General features: G+C 52.8%; 2 protein-coding genes across 2 annotated transcripts in view; both read left to right on the top strand.

Annotated features, from left to right (window-relative positions):
* The first annotated feature begins 7264 nt into the window (after positions 1 to 7264).
* On the top strand, positions 7265 to 11623 carry SRP9 (signal recognition particle 9). The gene is made up of 3 exons (XM_084868499.1): positions 7265 to 7475; positions 8894 to 8962; positions 10449 to 11623. The coding sequence occupies exons 1-3, from the start codon at positions 7404 to 7406 to the stop codon at positions 10566 to 10568; spliced, it is 261 nt and encodes an 86-aa protein (XP_084724625.1). The 5' UTR covers positions 7265 to 7403; the 3' UTR covers positions 10569 to 11623.
* Positions 11624 to 15365: 3742 nt separating this feature from the next.
* Positions 15366 to 19341, top strand: part of EPHX1 (epoxide hydrolase 1) — a 15981-nt gene continuing 12005 nt past the window's right edge. Inside the window, exon 1 of the mRNA XM_084868747.1 lies at positions 15366 to 15494. The gene's annotated coding sequence lies outside the window, so the exon portion shown is untranslated. The remainder of the gene's footprint in view (positions 15495 to 19341) is intronic.

Below are 19341 nucleotides of genomic sequence, written 5' to 3'. Positions count from 1 at the left end.
CCCCACTGGGCTCCGTGGGGAATCTGAGCCCCACCCGTCCTGCTGTGGGGCCAGGGGGCAGCTTGGGTGGGGGCAAGAGGGACAGAGGAGTCCCCAGGCTCAGGGAGGACCCAGCCTGGGTGGTTCCGACATCAAAGCTCCACACTGCAAGACCCACCCCGGGAATTCAACCAAGAAGAACAAAAAATAAAGAGGAAACAAGATCAGGTTTCCGCCCCCCGGGGGCCAGAATTTTCGGTAGCCACAGCGACCAATGGTCAGTGATACAGATTTGGTTGTTAATCCTCAGCCAAGAACGTTTTTCCGTTGATTTTTTTAGAGAGAATGGATGGGAGGGGGAGAGACAGGCAGAGAGCGAAACATCAATGTGGGAGAGACACACCCATCGGCCGCCTCCTGGGGAAGGAGCCTGCAACCCAGGTCCATGCCCTTGACTGGAATGGAACCCGGGACCCTTCCCTCTGTGGGCGGATGCTCTATCAGGAGGCAGCTGATGGATGCTTCTCTCTCATCGATGTTTCTAACTCTCTCTCCCTCTCCCTTCCTCTCTGTAAAGAATCAATAAAATATATATATGTATGTGTGTGTGTGTGTGTATATATATATATATATATATATATATATATTTTTTTTTTTTTTTATTTTTTTTTTTTTATTTTTTTATTTTTTTAAATCTTGCCCTCGCTGGTTTGGCTCAGAACAGAAGGGTCCCAGGTTCGATTCCAGTCAAGGCCACACGCCTGGGTTGCGGGCTCCGTCCAGCGTGCAGGAGGCAGCCAATCAATGATTCACGCTCATCACTGATGTTTCTACCTCTTTCTTCCTCTCCCTTCCTCTCTGAAATCAATAAAATATATATATATATAAAAATATATATTTTTAAAAATCTCCACGTATCCGTGTTCACCGGCGTTCCTTAACAGGTCGGAATCCAGCAGAATCACCCTCGGGCCCCGGGGTGACTGGCCGGGCTCAAGGTCACCAGCCAGGGTCAACCACAGGCTGGAAATAGACACTGGCTGCCCGCCACCTCTTTGTCCCGGTGGCTTCCTCCCGCGGTGGTTTTGGCAACGATGACGCGCCCGGGAGCGGAGCGGCCACGGGAGTGAAGGTCAGAGCCCAGCATCCGTGCTCAGCCCCCGGGCAGGCGGGCCGGTCTGCCCAGCAGCCTCCTGTCCCCCTCCGAGCGCTCAGAATAGCATTCCCTGACCTCCATTCCCCCGCGATGCTGGAGAGAGGGACGGAGGGTGCCCCGCGGTGCCACTTGGAAGGGCCAGGGCCCTGACTCGGGGCCTTTCTGCCTGGATGCGCCCCTCGGCTGCCTTCCCCATCACTGCGCTCACCCCAGCTCCTCAGAAGGTCCCCCAAGTCCCCTGGCGGCTCCCATCCCCGGGGAAGGACCTCTGTGGCCGGTCCCCTGCCCAAGCACCCAGGCCCCAGTTGGCAACCGCTCACTGTGTCTGCAAAAGCGGTCACGTTCAGGAACAGGCAGAAGAGAAAACCACATGGCAGAGGCTGTGAGAAAACTCGTGTGTGTGTGTGTGTATGTGTGTGTGTGTGTGCGTGTGTATGTGTGTGTGTGTGTGTGTGTGTGTTTCAGGCCCCGCCCTGCCCTCCCTCTCTGGTTACTAGGGCTCCCTGCTTCACAATGACAACAGTTAATCATTGATGGGGAGCCATACTGCTCCCGTGACCACCCAGGTTTACCCCCGCACCCCGTCCTCCGGGGAGGTTACTGCCAGAGCCATGAGGACAGAACGGGCAAGGGAGGCAGAGGGTGACCACGTAAGGGACAGGGACCTACCTTAGGGCCTCACCAAGGGCTGGGAGGAGTGGGGGGAGCAGGTGACAGAGGACAACGGAAGGGCCTGGTCTGCTTACCGCCCCAGCGCTGGTGATCTGGGGCCTGCGGTAAGCGGCTCAGGAAAGGGTACACGTGGTAAGAGTGAATTCCTGGCCGAAACCGGTGTGGCTCAGTGGATAGAGCGTCGGCCTGCGGACTGAAGGGTCCCGGGTTCGATTCCGGTCAAGGGCATGTACCTTGGTTGCGGGCACATCCCCAGTAGGGGGTGTGCAGGAGGCAGCTGATGGATGATTCTCTCTCATCGATGTTTCTAGCTCTCTATCCCTCTCCCTTCCTCTGTGTAAAAAATCAACAAAATACATATTTAAAAAGAAGCAGCAGCAGCCAAGGTCGGCGGCGGGAGAAGGTTGTGCTGGTCCGGAGCAGCTGGAAGGCGTCCTGACACCCAGACGGGGCGCAGGAGTTCAAGGCCCGCCCCTTCCATAGCTTCAAAGCAGCTGTGTCCCGTCCCGGGACCCCCTGACCTCTGCGTCTGGCCCAGAGGCGAGGGGCCGGCATCAGCCACCTGGAGCCGCACCAGGAAGTGACAGCCATCACCAGGCACTCGCCCTGACTGGCCCCCTGCCCCAGGGAGCTGGGGGGCTCCCCACAGGCCTGTTTGTGCTGGAGTGGGGGTGTCTCCAAGGTCAGGGTGCACTCCATGCCCATTTCTTGTTTCTTTTTTTAAAATATATTGTATTGGTTTTTTTACAGAGAGGAAGAGAGAGGGAGAGAGAGTTAGAAACATCGATGAGAGAGAATCGTCGATCAGCTGCCTTTTGCATAACCCCTACTGGGGATGTGCCCGCAACCAACGTACATGCCCTTGACCGGAATCGAACCCGGGACCTTTCAGTCCGCAAGCCGATGCTCTATCCACTGAGCCACACTGGTTTCGGCTGCTGTTTGAAATGTTAACCTTGCTCTTTGGCTTCTGTACACGCTTGCTTGCTTAAATAATAAGGAAAACGAGACTCCTCCCACTTCAGAGAGGCCATTACACCTTCCCCGGACAAGGTTATCTGTGCTGGCGCCAGGCCAGGCCTCTGGTGGAGGTCTCAAGGCCCCCCCACACAGGGGCTCTTTAGGAACTTGCAAAAGGGGGGCTGGAAACACCTCATCTTTGGGGAGACCAAGAAGGTAAAAACCTATAAATAGGGGAAATTCCTCCATGTGGGGGCCCAGAATTGGAGAGACATTTTCCTCTGGACCCGCGGGTGTAATAAATGTAACTCCAAACTCTCCGAGCATTGCTTGGTTTATTCCGGTTCTCTGTAATACACCTACCGTGTTTCCCCGAAAATAAGACATCCTCCCAAAATAAGACCTACTTACAGGTTTCCTTCTGAGTGAAATATAAGGCATCCCCCCGAAAATAAGGGCCCCCCCCCCCAGGCTAACCATGAGAGATTTGGTCCACTGATTCTGAAAGAAATGGAGTCACAAGAAATTCACCAGGAAACTCAGGAATTGGATTGTGATGATGATGTTCCAGAAGATGATGACATGATTGTCACTGAATAAATGAGTAAATTCTTGATACTGTAGGCTTCACAGTTTGTCTGGTTTGTGTTGACAACTACCGTACTACCGTACCATATACAGGCAATAAATTTCCTTTATTTTCATTTAACAATAAATGTGTAGCGTATTCTTCTTCATGGGAAAATAAGACACATCCCCTGACAATAAGACCTAGCGCATCTTTGGGAGCAGAAATTAATATAAGACACTGTCTTATTTTCGGGGAAACAGGGTAGAAGAAAGACTAAGATGGACACGTTTCTCAGCCCTGACCTCTATGCCCACGACGGCTCTGGAGATCAGACACCCCAGGGGGCCATGATTACAGAAGAACATTTTCCTGCAGACCTCAGGTGGGAGGCAGTCTCCCGGAATGCCTCATGCTGACCAGCAGCAAACATGGACAGAGCGGGCCTGGCTGGGGCCAGAGGTCAGCGGTGCCCTCCAGGCCCTGCAGCCCCGCAGACAGACCATAAAGGGGAGCCCAGGGGAGCGGGCCGGACCTCCAGGGACCAGACACACCGGCTGGCCACCGGTCAAACTCCAGAGACACCGGACACCGCGTCTTTGTCCCGCAGACAACAGCTTCGCATGTTTCACACCGTGTCCCTTTCGCCCGGCTGGGAGGCTGGCTACGGTGAGAAGGGGACGGAGCAAAGGAGAGAAAGTGGGTGAGAGTCCAGTGACGTGTGGGGAGAGGGAGAATGGAGAGAGAAGCTGGGGAGGGGGTGGGGAGGAACTGGGGGACAATGGCTCCTGGGCCTGATGGGGAAGGAGGCCGGACAGGCACCCAATCAGCCCCGATTTCCCCTGGGGCCGGCTAATCTCTGCATCTGCCCTCCCACAGCCACCCAGCGCTGGGAGCTTGGTCCGTGTCCCTGTCTCCCTTCCCGATTGGGACGGGTGGCCTGGTTCCTGCAACCCCAGGTGGCCAGCCCTTGACTCATGGCCTCTGCAGAGAAAGAGGCCCTCACCGGTGTGGCTCAGTGGATAGAGCATCGGCCTGCAGACTGAAGGGTCCCGGGTTCGATTCCATTCAAGGGCATGTACCTTGGTTGCAGGCACATCCCCCGTAGGGGTTGTGCAGGGGGGAGTCAATTGATGTTTCTCTCTCATCGATGTTTCTAACTCTCTATTCCTCTCTGTAAAAAATCAATAAAATATATTTATTTAAAAAAAAAAGAGTGCCCAGTCAGCCAAGGCCCACGTGGCTCAGGGGTTGAGCATTCTCCTATGAACCAGGAGGTCACGGTTCGATTCCAGGTCAGGGCACGTGCCGGTGTTGCATGCTTAATGCCCAGTAGGGGGCGTGCTGGAGGCAAAACCGATCCACGATTCTCATCATTTGATGTTTCTCTCCCTCTCTCTCTTCCTTCCTCTTTGAAATCAATAAAAAAAATCCTTCATTTTAAGAGTCCACAGTCACCATTTCTCAGCAACCCAAGCGCTCCCACCGCAGAGCCCGCCGCTGCGCAGCGATGTCATCTGATTTATTAATTAAAGTGAACACCCTTCATCCCAGCGCTCCAGGGCCTGGTTTAAAAAAAAAAAACAAAACAAAAACCCAGAGCGTTTCAAAAATGATAGAAATAGCATGTCGCAGTCTAGAAATAGCTGAACTTCGTTCCTGGTGCTTTGGTCCCCGCATCCATCCCCACATCCCCGCCTCCCTGCCTGCCTCCACCCCCACCACCTGGATGCCACCTTGCCCGCCGTGCCCACCTGCTGCCTGCCCTTGGTGGGTAACAGAACTCCGGCCGGCGAGGGCTAATTGGGTTAATGGAGTGACTACCCAATTGTTCTCTCTCCGCGGCCCAGCCCAGCCCCTGGCTGCCGTCCGGCTACCTGCCCCGCATCTGTTCCAGGATCACTCCTTTGCAACAACGGCGCCCATTGTGGCCCGCCTGTGGGACTCCGGGGTTTGAGGCGAGCTCTCCCTCCCGAAGGCAGGGAACAGAGGCTGCTGCTATTTTGGTTTGTCTCGCCCACAATGGGGCCATTCTCCGGGGCCCGATGGGCATGTGGGAAATCCGAGATGCCCTGGCCAGGGGAGGAGGGAGGGGAGCAGGTGGGGATAACATCCAGACCTCCTCCCTCCCAGTTGCCCTGGGTTTACATTTCATGGTAATCGGTTCCAGATGGAACGGGCCAGCCAGCCGGGAGGAGCCTCTGGAATCTCAGGGCCCCGACCTTTGGCCTCTGGCCCAAACACCGAGGCCCCGGGGTTGGGCAGTGCGTGACCTGGCCTGGCCCAGCTTCCCTCCCCCCCTGACCCCCAACCCCCTCGCCCCCCCCCCCCAAAGAAGGCAGCATTGAAGGCGGAGCTGAGGGGGAGATTGCTCTCCCTCAAAAAAAAAACAGGGCATCTTTCTTCTGGTTGTTTTTTGAGGTGCATTCGCTCTGTTCCCCCAGGAAGGGCTCCTTGCTTCTTAGGGTGGCCTCTCTCTCCGCCTTTGCCCCTCCCTCCCTGGCCCGCCCCGCCCCCAGCCTGGAGGGGGTCCTTATCCTTGCTGTCCCAGGGCGACTCCGGGGCCCACCGTCTCAGGATCTGGGGGAGCCTGGGGGGGGGGGGGTTCCTGTCCCTGCCTCTGGCTTGTTTGCAAACTTGCCTCACCCCCTCCCTGCTCGCCCCTCTGCTCCCGTGAGCATGTCAGCGCCTCTGCTTGCACTGCAGCCCCCATGATGATGGGACTGACACGGAGGAGGTGCTCCGTGGATTCAAGTTCCCGTCCATCAAACAAGAGCCCGGGCCGAAACCGGTGTGGCTCAGTGGATAGAGCGTCGGCCTGCGGACTGAAAGGTCCCGGGTTCGATTCCGGTCAAGGGCATGTGCCTTGGTTGTGGGCACATCCCCGGTGGGGGGTGTGCAGGAGGCAGCTGGTCGATGTTTCTCTCTCATTCATGTTTCTAGCTCTCTCTCTCTCTCCCTTCCTCTCTGTTAAAAAAATAATAATAAAATAAAAAAAACAAGAGCCCAGGCCCTGTCCCGCAAGGAAGGGAAGGGATGGAGCAAAAGGAACCCAAACCCACCTGAGCGAGGGCCGTGGGCCCCATGGGGACATGTCCTTCAGGGAGACCAGTGTCTCCATGCGACTGTCTGCACACCACTGCCCTCCGCTGGACGCCGGGCCAAAGCCGCCCAGGCCCGCTCTGGGTCACTGCTTCCCGCCCCGTCCGGCAGGGCTTACTGGGCAGACCGGTTTGTGGGCTGGCTCCCATTCCCAGATCTGTGCCCTCCCCCAAACCCCTGCCCCCAAACCCCCGCCCCTGGCTGCCAGCACTGCATAGGGCACACGGTGGGTGCAGGCAAGCGCTCCTGGCATGATGAGGACGATGAATGCAAGAATCCATTGAAGCCGAAACCAGTGTTGCTCAGTGGATAGAGCATCGGCCTGCGGACTGAAGGATCCCAGGTTCGATTCCGGTCAAGGGCATGGACCTTGGTTGTGGGCACATCCCCAGTAGGGGTGTGCAGGAGGCAGCTGATGGATGATTCTCTCTCATCGATGTTTCTGACTCTCTATCCCTCTCCCTTCCTCTCTGTAAAAAAAAAAATCAATAAAATATATATTTTTAAAAATAAAAATAAAGAGCTTTCGGTTGCCCTCTTATGTTTCTGTCTCGCCTCTCCTTACTAGACTGGGGTGTTGTAGAAGGAACCTGGGCCTTTTACCATTCCCTTTAGGACAGCGGGACGGATGCTCCTCCAGGCCTGCAGGGGACGCTGTGGGAGCAGCCGGCTGCCTCTCTGCTCTCGGCTTCTCTGGGCCGCTCCCAGAAAAAGTCACACGCTCGGGGCCACGCCCCCTTTTCAACAACCCTACTTCTCATTGGTCGGGGGCCGTCCCGGCTGCCCAATGAGACGAGGCGTTGGTGCGAGGTGGCGCCGCCATCTTGGATCGGCTGGGCCCCGGTTTCGGGTGGGGGCGGCGGGAGGAAAGAAGGAAGGTGGGCCGGGTCTAGCCGCGCCGCTCCGGTCCCGGTCCCGGTCCCGGTCCCGGCCTCGCCTCCTCTCCGGCTCCGCCGCGGGCCCACGATGCCGCAGTTCCAGACCTGGGAGGAGTTCAGCCGCGCGGCCGAGAAGCTCTACCTCGCCGACCCTATGAAGGTACGTGGCCGGCGGGCCGGCGCCTCGGTGCCCAGCCCCGTGGGGGTCAGGGGACCCCCCGGAGGCCGCTCTGCACCTGGGGGTCCGGGGGGGCGCTGGGGCCGAGAGAGACGGACCCCGCAGGCCCCCCTGTGCCTTCCGCCTCCGCTCTGATGATCGGCCCCGGGAGCGCCTTGACATGGGCAGAGATCGGGGTCCTTTCAGGGTCCCAAGCCGCCCTGCCCCGGCCTTTCTCCGTCCCCCCTCAATCCCCCAAGACTTCCGTGGGTTTACGTGTCCCTAAGGGCCCGGCTCCTCCCCCGCAGCTTCACTTCCTGTCCCTGGATCTGCTGCCCACTTCCCCCTAAGCCAGGGAGTCAGGATTCCTCGTGCAAAATATAAGGGTTTGGGGTTTTGTTTTGTTTTTCTGGCTCCGCCGAAACATGCTTGCAAACCCCCGATCTGGAGGCAGCGACACCCCTGAGAATAGCGCTGCTTACCCAGTTGGAGGAGGTGAGGGTGCTGGCACCCTTTGCACAGCACAGTGCCCTTAAACGTCCAGGTTTGCAGACCATTGGGGGGGGGGGGGGGGGCTTATGGGTTCATTCAATTCCCACCCCCAACAGAAGTTAGGTCCTTATTTTTTAAAGCTAAGGTCTATTTCACGGTCACGTCTAACATTCGCCTGGAACACCTACCTGCTTGTTAACTAAAAAAGTCCTGCAAGCTCTCTAAACCTTGATAAGAAAACAAGAAGCTTATAGACTATGTTGTTCCATTCTTCGCCATAAAATGGTAAGGAACGATGAGAGGAATTAGACGTGTTTTTTTTTTGTTTTGTTTTTTCTAATTCATTTGCTCATTTAAATGAGTCCTTGGCGGATGGCGCGAGGCCTGGCTTTACTCTCTGGGTGATTCCTCACTCACGCCACGTCCCCTGAACACTGGACAGGACGTTTGTCCAAACTGAGAATATTTAATATATTTTACTGATTTTTTTTACAGAGAGGAAGGAAAAGGGATAGAGAGTTAGAAACATCAGTGAGAAACATCGATCAGCTGCCTCCTGCACACCTACTGGGGATGTGCCCGCCACCAAGGTACATGCCCTTGACCGGAATCGAACCTGGGAAAACCCCCCTCCCCCAGTCCACAGACTATCCACTGAGCCAAACCAGCCAGGGCCAGTATATGTTTTTATTGGCTGGAAATGCCAAGCCACCTTAAGTCTTTTTACAAAATCAATGGTAGCACTAGGAGTGAACTTGTAAATATAATGCTGTAGATCTACCTCGTTTCAGTAAGTTTATAGTAAAAGTGACTTTGAACATTCTGGCTATTCATTCTGAAGGATCATTTTGGCCAACCTGAAGACTAAATTATTTACGAGAAAGTTCTTCTGGCTTCACTGTTTCTAAATAGGTTTTTTTTTGTTTCAGGCACGTGTGGTTCTCAAATATAGGCATTCTGACGGGAGCCTGTGTATGAAAGTAACAGATGATTTAGTTGTAAGTATACATTTCTTATTTGTTGCACGCTTTCAGATTTGAGCTAATTGTTTAAAATTACTTACATAGGATTTATGCAGATTGCTCGTTAGGACTTATATTTTGCATTTCATTCCAAAGTCAAGAACCACATTCTAGATTAGAAGCTACTTTCACAGGCTCTTGAGAGGAATTAATTCAGCTTCATTAAGATAGCATGTGGGTGTAGTGTAGTAATTGCTCTCTTTAGACCTTAATCGAGAGGAATAGAGAGGCCAGAGCTGGCTATGAGGGGACAAAGGTTTCCTTATGGGCACTGAGCAGTAAATGAAGGTACTTGAACACAAGATACAGTTTTCAGTTCCATCCTTCTCCTTCACTGTCTGCTCACTGTCGCTTCCTCCATCCCCTTCACTTGGTGCCTCTGCCACGTGCTCTCTGCAGCCAGTGCTCCCTCCACTCTCTGCAGCTAGTGCTCCCTCTGTCGGCTGCTCTTGGGAGAGCCCACACCGACCTCCTGGCTGCCTTTGATACAGAAAACCACTCTCCTGGAAATCGTTATCTTGGCAGCTGTGTCTCCATTTTATCTTGTTTACTTTTTCTTTAAAAGTAAATGGTTTTCCTTGTTCTCTCTTTCTATGTTTCTGTTTCATTCTTCGCTAATTGCTTCACTGCCGTGCCCCCGGCCATGTGGGTTTCTCCAGACTGTCCGTGTCTTTGGAAACCACTTGTGGAGTAATCTGTCCACCATTACATGCCATGCTGCCTGCAGCTGTCTCTTTCCATTTAACGCCTGTTGTTTTCTGACTTCTGACCAGTTCTGAGCTGAGCGCCCTAACCTCAGCGCTCCTCAGCCAGCCTGGCTCGGATGGAGCGTCACTTCTCACTGCTCCTTCTGCTTCCTGCTTCCAGTCGCACTTCATGCTTGAGGATCATGGTCCCTTCCTGTCCGTCATTCTCACGTCCAGTGTCTCTTCAGCTGAAGAACCGTGAGCCTCTGGGGCATTCTGTACGCTTGTCTGGGCATTTGGGGATACGAGCCCTGCATTTGCTTCCTGCCATGAGCTCTCTGTCTTCCCTGTTAGTCTCTGAAGCTTAGAGACTGTCGTCATCACTTGCCACCATCACTTGACTATTAGAATAATCTCCTGACTCCCCTGCTTCCAGTTCCCCCTTCAGTCGTCCTAGGCTGCTGCCGGAGTGGTTTCAAAAATGCGGATTTGATTGTTCTAACCCCCTTAAACCTTCAGTGGCTCCTCATCACTCAACGTCTCCACCCTCACACTCCTAAGCCCCGTCTTTCCTGTGTTCATTAAAAACTCAACATGAGTTCTTCTCATCAGGCCACAGCAGTATTTAACATGTTGCCTAACGGGTCATGTCAGAGAAGCTTCTAGTAGAGTCCATGCAGTGTGTTTACCCACAGCGGTGACAGATTTGAGGAATGTGATTTTACATAGTTGATCATCTGCTTCTGCGTAATGTGTACTTTTACCATTTCTGACAGTGTCTGGTGTATAGAACAGACCAAGCTCAAGATGTAAAGAAGATTGAGAAATTCCACAGTCAACTGATGCGACTCATGGTCGCCAAGGAGTCCCGCAGTGTTGCCATGGAAACGGACTGACTGTTTTTGCGATGAAGACTGTTTGCCATGTTCTTGGGAAGTAAATACCTTTTGAATCTGAGGCAGCGCTGGGACAGAAAATCCTACTGTAACGGAGCGGGCTATTCAGAAGCCGAGACCTTTTTTTTTTTACTTTGTTTCATGTTTACTTTCGAGAGCTTGGAATGCGAATGTTTTCCGTGAGAAAGCCTTTATTTATTTTTGGAAATGGAACGAGAAATGTGTCTATCTAGGAAACGTCCTGCAGATTATTTGCTGCTGGGGAAAATATGTAATTATTTCTTTCAGTAAGTTTGTAGCAATAATTTGAAAATGAGATACCAGGAAAAGCCTATTCTTAAGTTTAGTTGATTTGTCTTTAGAAAAATTAAATGTAACCATTTTGCTGGGTTGATCATTTCTTTGGGGGCGTGACATTTGTGCAGCTGATGGCCAACAAGTACAAAATATGGTAACTAGAATTAACCACGCAGCAGTATACTGATTGTGTACAGTATAGTTTAGTCTCAGTTGTATCTACAAGTAATTATGAAAACAAGTATGCTTTCTCTTGAACTTTCCAAATTTAAACTATTTTGAATATAAGGGATTGTTAGTATTAGAAGCTTGTAGAGCAAACTTTGAGTCTAGTTTTCAGCGCTTACGTCACATGAACAGAATGGCCACTGATGGACTGAAGCCACCACATTACAAGGTATCTGTCACATCTTTCCCCCACCTGGAGCTTCCCAGAAGGGCTAAGGATTATGCGAACTGTTAACTCTTTGCGTACCTCTTCCATACCCCTGTCCATTCCTCTCATGACTTCACCAACTGTTGTTATGCTTCCACATTAAGCCAGAAGAATATTATTGGATATTTATCTTATAGCTGTACCCTGAATTTCACCAACTAATGTAATGTCATATATTGATTCCTACATTAAAATATTTTTTGTGAGGAATTTGTGGTGTTGAGCATTTTAATATGGAAAGTTCTATGAGCCATATGAATTCTGACGTGTTTCAAAGAGGTCAGTGAATAAAATATGTGACTACATATTGTTTCTCTTGAAATTTGTAACTTCACAAGAATTCCTCATTTCTTGACTGGCATATACTGTATTCATTTAGTCTAAATTGAGCATAATGATACTCAGAGTAAATTTTGTTTTGTTCTTGGTATTCTACATTTCTCTGTGACCATTAAAAGCTCAAGATCTGAGTTTCCATGGCAAGGTTCTTTTCTCGATTAAGGAAAGTAATAGTGTAGGGTTTTTTGCGTTTGTGGCGTTTTTCCCCCCCCCATAATTAATGGGGTCAGGAGGGTTTTTTTGGCCTTTTTCTTTCTCATTTACACCTTCCACTTGTTAACACTCCTTTACAGAGGCAACAGGAAGGGAGGGGTCAGCATTTGGGTCCTTTGCATCTTTTTTTTTTTTTTTTTTTTAATATATTTTACTGATTTTGTACAGAAAGGAAGAGAGAGAGATAGAGAGTTAGAAACATCGATGAGAGAGAGTCATCGATCAGCTGCCTCTTGCACACCCCCTACTGGGGATATGCCGGCAACCAAGGTACATGCCCTTGACCGGAATCGAACCCGGGACCCTTCAGTCCCCAAGCCGACGCTCTATCCATTAAGCTAAACCGGTCCCGGCGGGTCCTTTGCATCTTTAGGAGCTAACAGCAGAGTCCTAAAGAGCAGAGATCCCACGGCAAACTGCCAAGCTGCAGTTCTGTCTCCATTGCTTTCTCCTGGGGTCCTAAGACCCTTCTGGAAGCTTCCATCTTTGGTGAATTGGGTTAGCAATACTCACAGGACTTGCTGAGGATGAAATGGCATAATCCTATAACTCAGTGCCTGGAACATAGTAAGCTCAATAAACGGTAGCCATCATTGTAAGTAGCCAACTCTTGCGCTTTCTCGTCATTATAATTGAACGATTATTTATTGGTAATATCTGCCTTTTCTGCCAAGCTATGTCTGTTATTAAATGCTCTATTTTTGCATTTGGGAAATACAAGATTGCCCTCGTAGAGTGTTCTTGGGGAGGGCGGAGTGTGGAAAACGTGTGTTTATTTGTGGCTGCACAAAATGAAGTGATTGAGAACTGGTTGGTGGTAAGTGGTAAGTATACTTGATTAGAAGAATGGTGAGAAGACATATGAAACAATGCTATGTCATATTCTTACAAAATATTCTCTCTGCAGGACATTTTGTAAGTCGTTTAGTATTGCCACCCCCTTTAACGTCAGTTGGATTTATAATCTGTTTATCCTGAAATAGGTAATCTATAAAGCCTAAGCGACTGGCCAACCAGCCGACAGGCCAGTACCTATGACATGCACTGACCACCAGGGGGCAGACGCTCAAGGCAGAAGCACAAACTACAGGCATGGAAAAGACTAATGAATCTCAAGGGGAAGGGGAGGAAGAGCTGAACCAAAGATCTTATATGCAGGTGGGATCCCTCTGCCTGGCTTGTGGGAATCTGGCTGAAACCAGCTCTCCGACACCCCCTGAGGGGTCCCAGATTGCCAGAGGGTGCAGGCCAGGCTGAGGGACCCCACTGCTGCATGAATCTGTGCACCAGGCTGCTAGTACTTTTATAATGAGTAACGGGTGTTGGCCCTTTTGACAAGTTCACGATAATAGAATACATATGGGGCCTGGTGCGATCACTGGTCTTTCCATTGGCAATTTATTGGTGAGAATCTAAAGAGCAGGGAGTGCCCGGGAGGAGACCCTGGTGAAAAAGAATGAAGGAAAAGCTTGAGGTGGGAGCCGATAGAGAAATACTGATCTAGATACAGAGTCATAAAGCAAATGCATGTTTGCTTCATTTAACATCTATACCATTTCAGACGTGTCCCATTACTGAAATACTTCCATGTGTATTTTTAAGATCACGGATATTCATTTAGAAAAATTCAAAACCAAGATAGTAACCATTAACATGACACTATTATTTAACCTACAGATCTTCAAGTATCCCCAGTAATCCCCAAAACATGCTTTTTTAAAAATATACTTTTTTTTACAGAGAGGGATAGAGAGTTAGCAACATCGATGAGAGAGAAACATCCATCAGCTGCCTTCTGCACACCCCCTAATGGGGATGTGCCCGCAACCAAGGTCCATGCCCTTGACCAGAATCGAACCTGGGACCCTTGAATCCACAGGCCGATGCTCTATCCACTGAGCGACACCGGTTAGGGCCCCAAAATATTCTTTATAGAAACCATTTCTAGTCCAGGATGGGTCCAGAATAGAGCGTTACAGTCCCTTTTCATGCCCCATGCCTGGTTTTTCCTGCCATTCACATTTTGACCTTGACATTGTGCAGCGTGAGGCCCGTTACTTTGTAGCCTGTTGGCGCCTGTTTCCTCCCGATTGATTCCTATCTCACAGTTTGGGCCCAGAGAATGCTGTTCTCTTCCCAGTGAATCAGGGGTCGGCCTCCTTTTTACACAAAGGTTTCCCTCCCCACATTATTTTTCCTTCTGCCCCATGTACCTGGAAACTCGCCAGAAGCTTGTGCAGAGGAACAGCCTTTGTTCTGATTTTTAAAAATAATTTATTCCAGCTGAAACCGGTTTGGCTCAGTGGTAGAGCGTCAGTCTGCAGACTGAAAGGTCCCAGGTTCGATTCCGGTCAAGGGCATGTACGTTGGTTGCGGGTACATCCCCAGTAGGGGGTGTGCAAGAGGCAGCTGGTCGATGTTTCTCTCTCATCGATGTTTCTAGCTCTCTATCTCTCTCCCTTCCTCTCTGTAAAATATCAATAAAATATATTTTAAAAAATAATAATAATTTATTCCAGCCAGGACTGGTGTGGCTCAGTGCATAGAGCGTCGGCCTGCGGACTCAGGGGTCCCGGGTTCGATTCCGGTCAAGGGCATGTACCTTGGTTGTGGGCACATCCCCAGTAGGGGGTGTGCAGGAGGCAGCTGATGGATGTCTCTCTCTCTCTCTCTCATCCGTGTTTCGATCCCTCTCCCTTCCTCTCTGTAAAAAAATCAATAAAATGTATTTTTTAAAATAAAATAAAAATAATTTATTCCAGAGAGCACATTATACGCATTCTTCTGCTCCAAACCAACGGCTTCTGACCAAAAGCATTGTGTCTACATCCTGCCCTGCTGAGTTGGACTCTTACTTAGGGACCGCGTATATGTATTGTAGATTGGTGTAGATTGTACATCAAAATATCTTAGAGTCTTGGATTTCATATCCTAAGGAGTTGAGGTTCCAATCTCACCGCAGTTACTTTACAGAACATTTTTATTGGGGTATAATTCACTTACTATAAAATTCCCCCCAGGCAAAACCGGTTAGGCTCAGTGGGTAGAATGTCCGCCTGCGGATTGGGGGGTCCCTGGTTCGATTCCGGTCAAGGGCATGTACCTTAGTTGCGGGCACATCCCCAGTAGGGGGTGTGCAAGAGACAGCTGATCCATGATTCTCTCTCATCCATGTTTCTAACTTTCTGTTCCTCTCTGTAAAAAAAAAAAAAAAAAAAAAAAAAAAATCAATAAAATATATATTTTTAAATAATAAAAAATAAAAATAAAACTCCCCCCAATAAAGTGTACAGTTCAATCGTTGTTTTCCTAAACTCAGAGTGTGGTGATGCAACCTTGACCAGGATCCAAGTTCAGATGGAGGTCCCCGCATCCAGCTACTGGCAGAGCCCCCAGCAGGTCCCGCCCCTGCTCCCCTCCCTGCTCCCCGGTTCGAGGGGAACCCTCAGGGCGGCCCCCAGGTCCCCGAGGGGGGCGGGACCGGACCCGGATGTCCCGCTGCCCTGGGCCCCGCAGGGAACGCCCCTTGGGGGGAGGGGTGGACTGGGCGGGATCAGTGCTTATTGCCCGGAGATCAGACCCGGGAGCCAGAGGCACCGTGATCGGTCCCCGCAGGAGCCTGCAGCCGGGAACCCAAGACCGTAAGCGCCCGGGGCGGGGCGCGGGGCGCGGGGCGCGGGGCGCTCCGGCGGGGCGATCCCACGGGGTTTGGGGGGGCCCCGGGGGTGGAGCCTCGGGCTGGGGACGCTGTGGGGCCGCTCCGTCCAGCCGGGGGCCGTGCAAGTTGCAGACAGACCTCCAGCCGGGCTCATGCAACTTGCAGACAGACCTCGGCTCCTATTGGAGTCCCGCTCCGCCTCCCCTCCCAGCCGCCGCCCGGTTGTGCGGGAGACGGTGACCCCACGGGTGCCCCTGGGCCCCACAGGGACATGCACGACGCCACAGGGACATGCAGGCGCGTGTCCCCCAGGCCTGCCCCCTGCCTGCCTCCCCTCCTGCAGCCGCCCTGTGCTCTCCTGCCCTCTCTGCCCGGGCCTTTCCCGCTCCCCCACTCTGCTCTCTCGCCGCCCTGCGTGCAGAGAGGGAACTTGGCCTTGGGCTGTGGGAGTTCACGGAGCAGAAGCCCAGGAATGCGATCAGCCCGGGGGAGGGCCACCGCCCACGTCCCGCCCCGGCAGCGCGCCCTGGCCCAGGCGCTGGGGGCCGGGGGCCCTTCTGCAGCCTTCGGGGTGGGAGGTGGGGGGCTGGCAATGCTGTCATCCTCATTTGGACTCCCCCCTTTATTGGTTTCAGAGAGGAAGGGAGAGGGAGAGAGAGAGAGAAACAAAGAGGAGAGAGAATCCTGGATCAGCTGCCTCCTGCAGACCCCCTGCTGAGGCTCAAGTTGCAACCTGGCCATGTGCCCTTGACCGGAATCGAACCCAGGCCCCTTCCGTCCGCAGGCTGATGCTCTGTCCACTAGGCAAACCAGGCTGGTTCTCTCTATCCACGGAGCCAAACCAGCCAGGGCAGCAAGAGAGCTTTTAGAGAAAGAGCATCCACCACTGGGGATCCAGCCCGCAACCTGGGCATGTGCCCTTGACCGGAATCGAACCCAGGCCCCTTCCGTCCGCAGGCTGATGCTCTATCCACTGAGCCAAACCAGCCACAGCGGCAGAGAGACGTTTAGAGAAAGAGCATCCACCACTGGAGGAAGGGCAGAGCCTCCCAAACCTCCTCCCGCGGTGGCATCCTGGTTCGCGTGCGGTACCAAGGCCCAGGCCCCTCCCCTCCCCGCCCAGCCAGACATGCCCGGGCTTAGGGCTGTTTCCCAGCCGCTGCCTCTTCCCCGCCCCGCGTCCCGGCCGGGAGCTCCCCAGACCCCGGGTCCTCCGTCCTCAGAGACATGGGACACAGCCGGGCCTCCAAGCATGGAAGGGCCCAGTGCGGGCTGCCCCCTTTGCCGGAGCCGCGGCCCCGAGCACACCCACGCGGGGAGCACACCCACTCGGGGAGCACACCCACCCGGAGAGCACACCCACCCGGGGAGCACACCCACCCGGGGAGCACACCCACCCGGGGAGCACACCCACTCGGGGAGCACACCCACCCAGGCCGGCGGGGCCCAGAGCAGGCCCGTGGCGACCTGCTGACCTTCGGATCTCACTCTCCAAACCCACCTCCCATAGGGGCCCGGAAAGAGAACTGGCACGGAAGATAGCTCACTGCAGTTCACCGGGTGACAGCTCCGTGATTAAGGAGTCTAATGGGCCGAAACCGGTTTGGCTCAGTGGATAGAGCGTCGGCCTGCGGACTGAAGGGTCCTGGGTTCGATTCCGATCAAGGGCATGTACCTTGGTGGTGGGCACATCCCCACTGGGGGGTGTGCAGGAGGCAGCTGGTCGATGATTCTCTCTCATCGATGTTTCTAGCTCTCTATCCCTCTCCCTTCCTCTCTGTGAAAAATCAATAAGATATATTTAAAAAAAAGAAAAGAAGAAGTCTAACGGGCTCTTCAGGAAAGGAATCACGTGGGTGGGCAGGGGGCAGGTTTTTTTGTTTGTTTTTTTAAATATATTTTATTGATTTTTTTTACATAATATAGTATGTAACGCATATAACGTATGCATATAAGGGAGAGGGATAGAGAGTTAGAAATATCGGTGAGAGAGAATCATCGATCAGCTGCCTCTTGCACACCCCCTACTGGGGATGTGCCCGCAACCAAGGTCCATGCCCTTGACCGGAATCGAACCCGGGACCTTTCAGTCCGCAGGCTGACGCTCTATCCACTGAGCCACACTGGTTTCGGCCAGGGGGCAGTTGTGATGCCAGGTCCACTGAGGGCGGCTCCAGTAGAGGCAAAGTCTGGCCCCAGGGGGGCAGGGGGGCAAATCCCAGACTGCAAGGGCCCAGACGGAGGCCGCAGAGTCCCTCGCCCAGCCCGGCTGGCCTGCTGGGGTCGCCTGTGGGCGGGCCGCCTGCCCTTGCTCTTGGTCTAGGCCCGCGGTGGGCAAACGGCGGCTCTCGAGCCACAGGCGGCTCTTTGGCCCCTGGAGGGTGGCTCTTCCACAAAATGCCACGGCCTGGGTGAGTCTATGTTGAAGAAGTGGCGTTAGAAGAAGTTTACGTTTAAACAATGTGGCTCTCCAAAGAAATGTCCATCGTGGTGCTGTTGATATCTGGCTCTGGGGACTGATGAGTTTGCCGACCGCTGGGAGCAGAGGCTGTGCAGGGAAGGTGGGGAGCAGGGAGCAGGCACCCAGCAGTCCCCTCACCCCGCAGAGGGAGCCAAAGCTTTGCCAGCCACACGGCCACCCCTGAGGAGGGAGGAGCGGCGGGTGCTCGGAACAGCTCCCTCTCCTGGGGAGAGACGGGTGCAAGCCTACCCGTGACCCTTGAACCCCACGGGCTGGACCTGGGCCGGTCCACGTACACGTGGATTGCCCTCGATAAACATACTGGAAGATTTTTTTTTTAAATATATTTTATTGATTTTGTACAGAGAGGAAGGGAGAGAGATAGAGAGTTAGAAACATCGATGAGAGTCATCGATCAGCTGCCTCTTGCACACCCCCTACTGGGGATATGTCCGAAACCAAGGTACATGTCCTTGACCGGAATCAAACCTGGGACCCTGCAGTCCTCAAGCCGACGCTCTATCCATTGAGCCAAACCGTCTTGGCTATAGTGGGAGATTTTTTTTAATTTTTAATTTTTTATTTTTGGAGACGTGCAACCATTTGAAAAGATTCCCAGGCGAACCTTTTATTTTCGGACGATGTTTTGGAGTTTTCGCGGACACTTGGAAAAAAAACACTCGCAGATGGAACTCTTTATCTTCTTACTCGCATGTTCTTCCCCTTAGTTTGCTTTAGTATGTAATGCCTGTGTAACACGGGACATATAATGCCTCTGTAACACAGAACCTGTTGACGTGATCGGGAAGGCTTAGTGGTTAAGGTTTGGGGTCCAAAGTTATATGTGGATGTTCTTTTTTTTGTTCTTTTTTTATTGATTTCTTTTTTTTACAGAGAGGAAGGGAGAGGGACAGAGAGTTAGAAACATCGATGAGAGAGAATCATCCATCAGCTGCCTCCTGCACGCCCCCCACTGGGGATGTGCCTGCAACCAAGGCACATGCCCTTGACCGGAATCGAACCCGGGACCACTCAGTCCGCAGGCCGACGCTCTACCCACTGAGCCACACCGGTTTGGGCTATATGTGGATTTTCGGCGGTGTGGGGTGTCGGAGCCCCTATCCCCCGCCCCACCCCCCCATGGTCCCAGGGTGAGCTGGGTAACTGCACACACACAGTTGTGCAAACCAAGTTCAAAGGGTACGCAGCAGCCTCTTCTCCCTCCCAGGTCTGTTTACGTTCCCGCGGGGTCAGAGTCCCTCCTCCCTCTCCCCGACAGGGCTGCTCTCCCTCTGGGGCGGGGGCCGGGCAGGGCCCGGGAAATCCTGGGGTCCGGCCCTGCCGGGGCGCCCGGGGTGAGTTCAGGGAA

Source organism: Pipistrellus hanaki (genome assembly GCF_964339955.1).
Source record: "Pipistrellus hanaki genome assembly, chromosome: 20".
Taxonomy (NCBI): Eukaryota; Metazoa; Chordata; class Mammalia; order Chiroptera; family Vespertilionidae; genus Pipistrellus; species Pipistrellus hanaki.
Note: the sequence above shows the minus strand (reverse complement) of the source record. Positions and strands in the feature narration are given on the sequence as shown.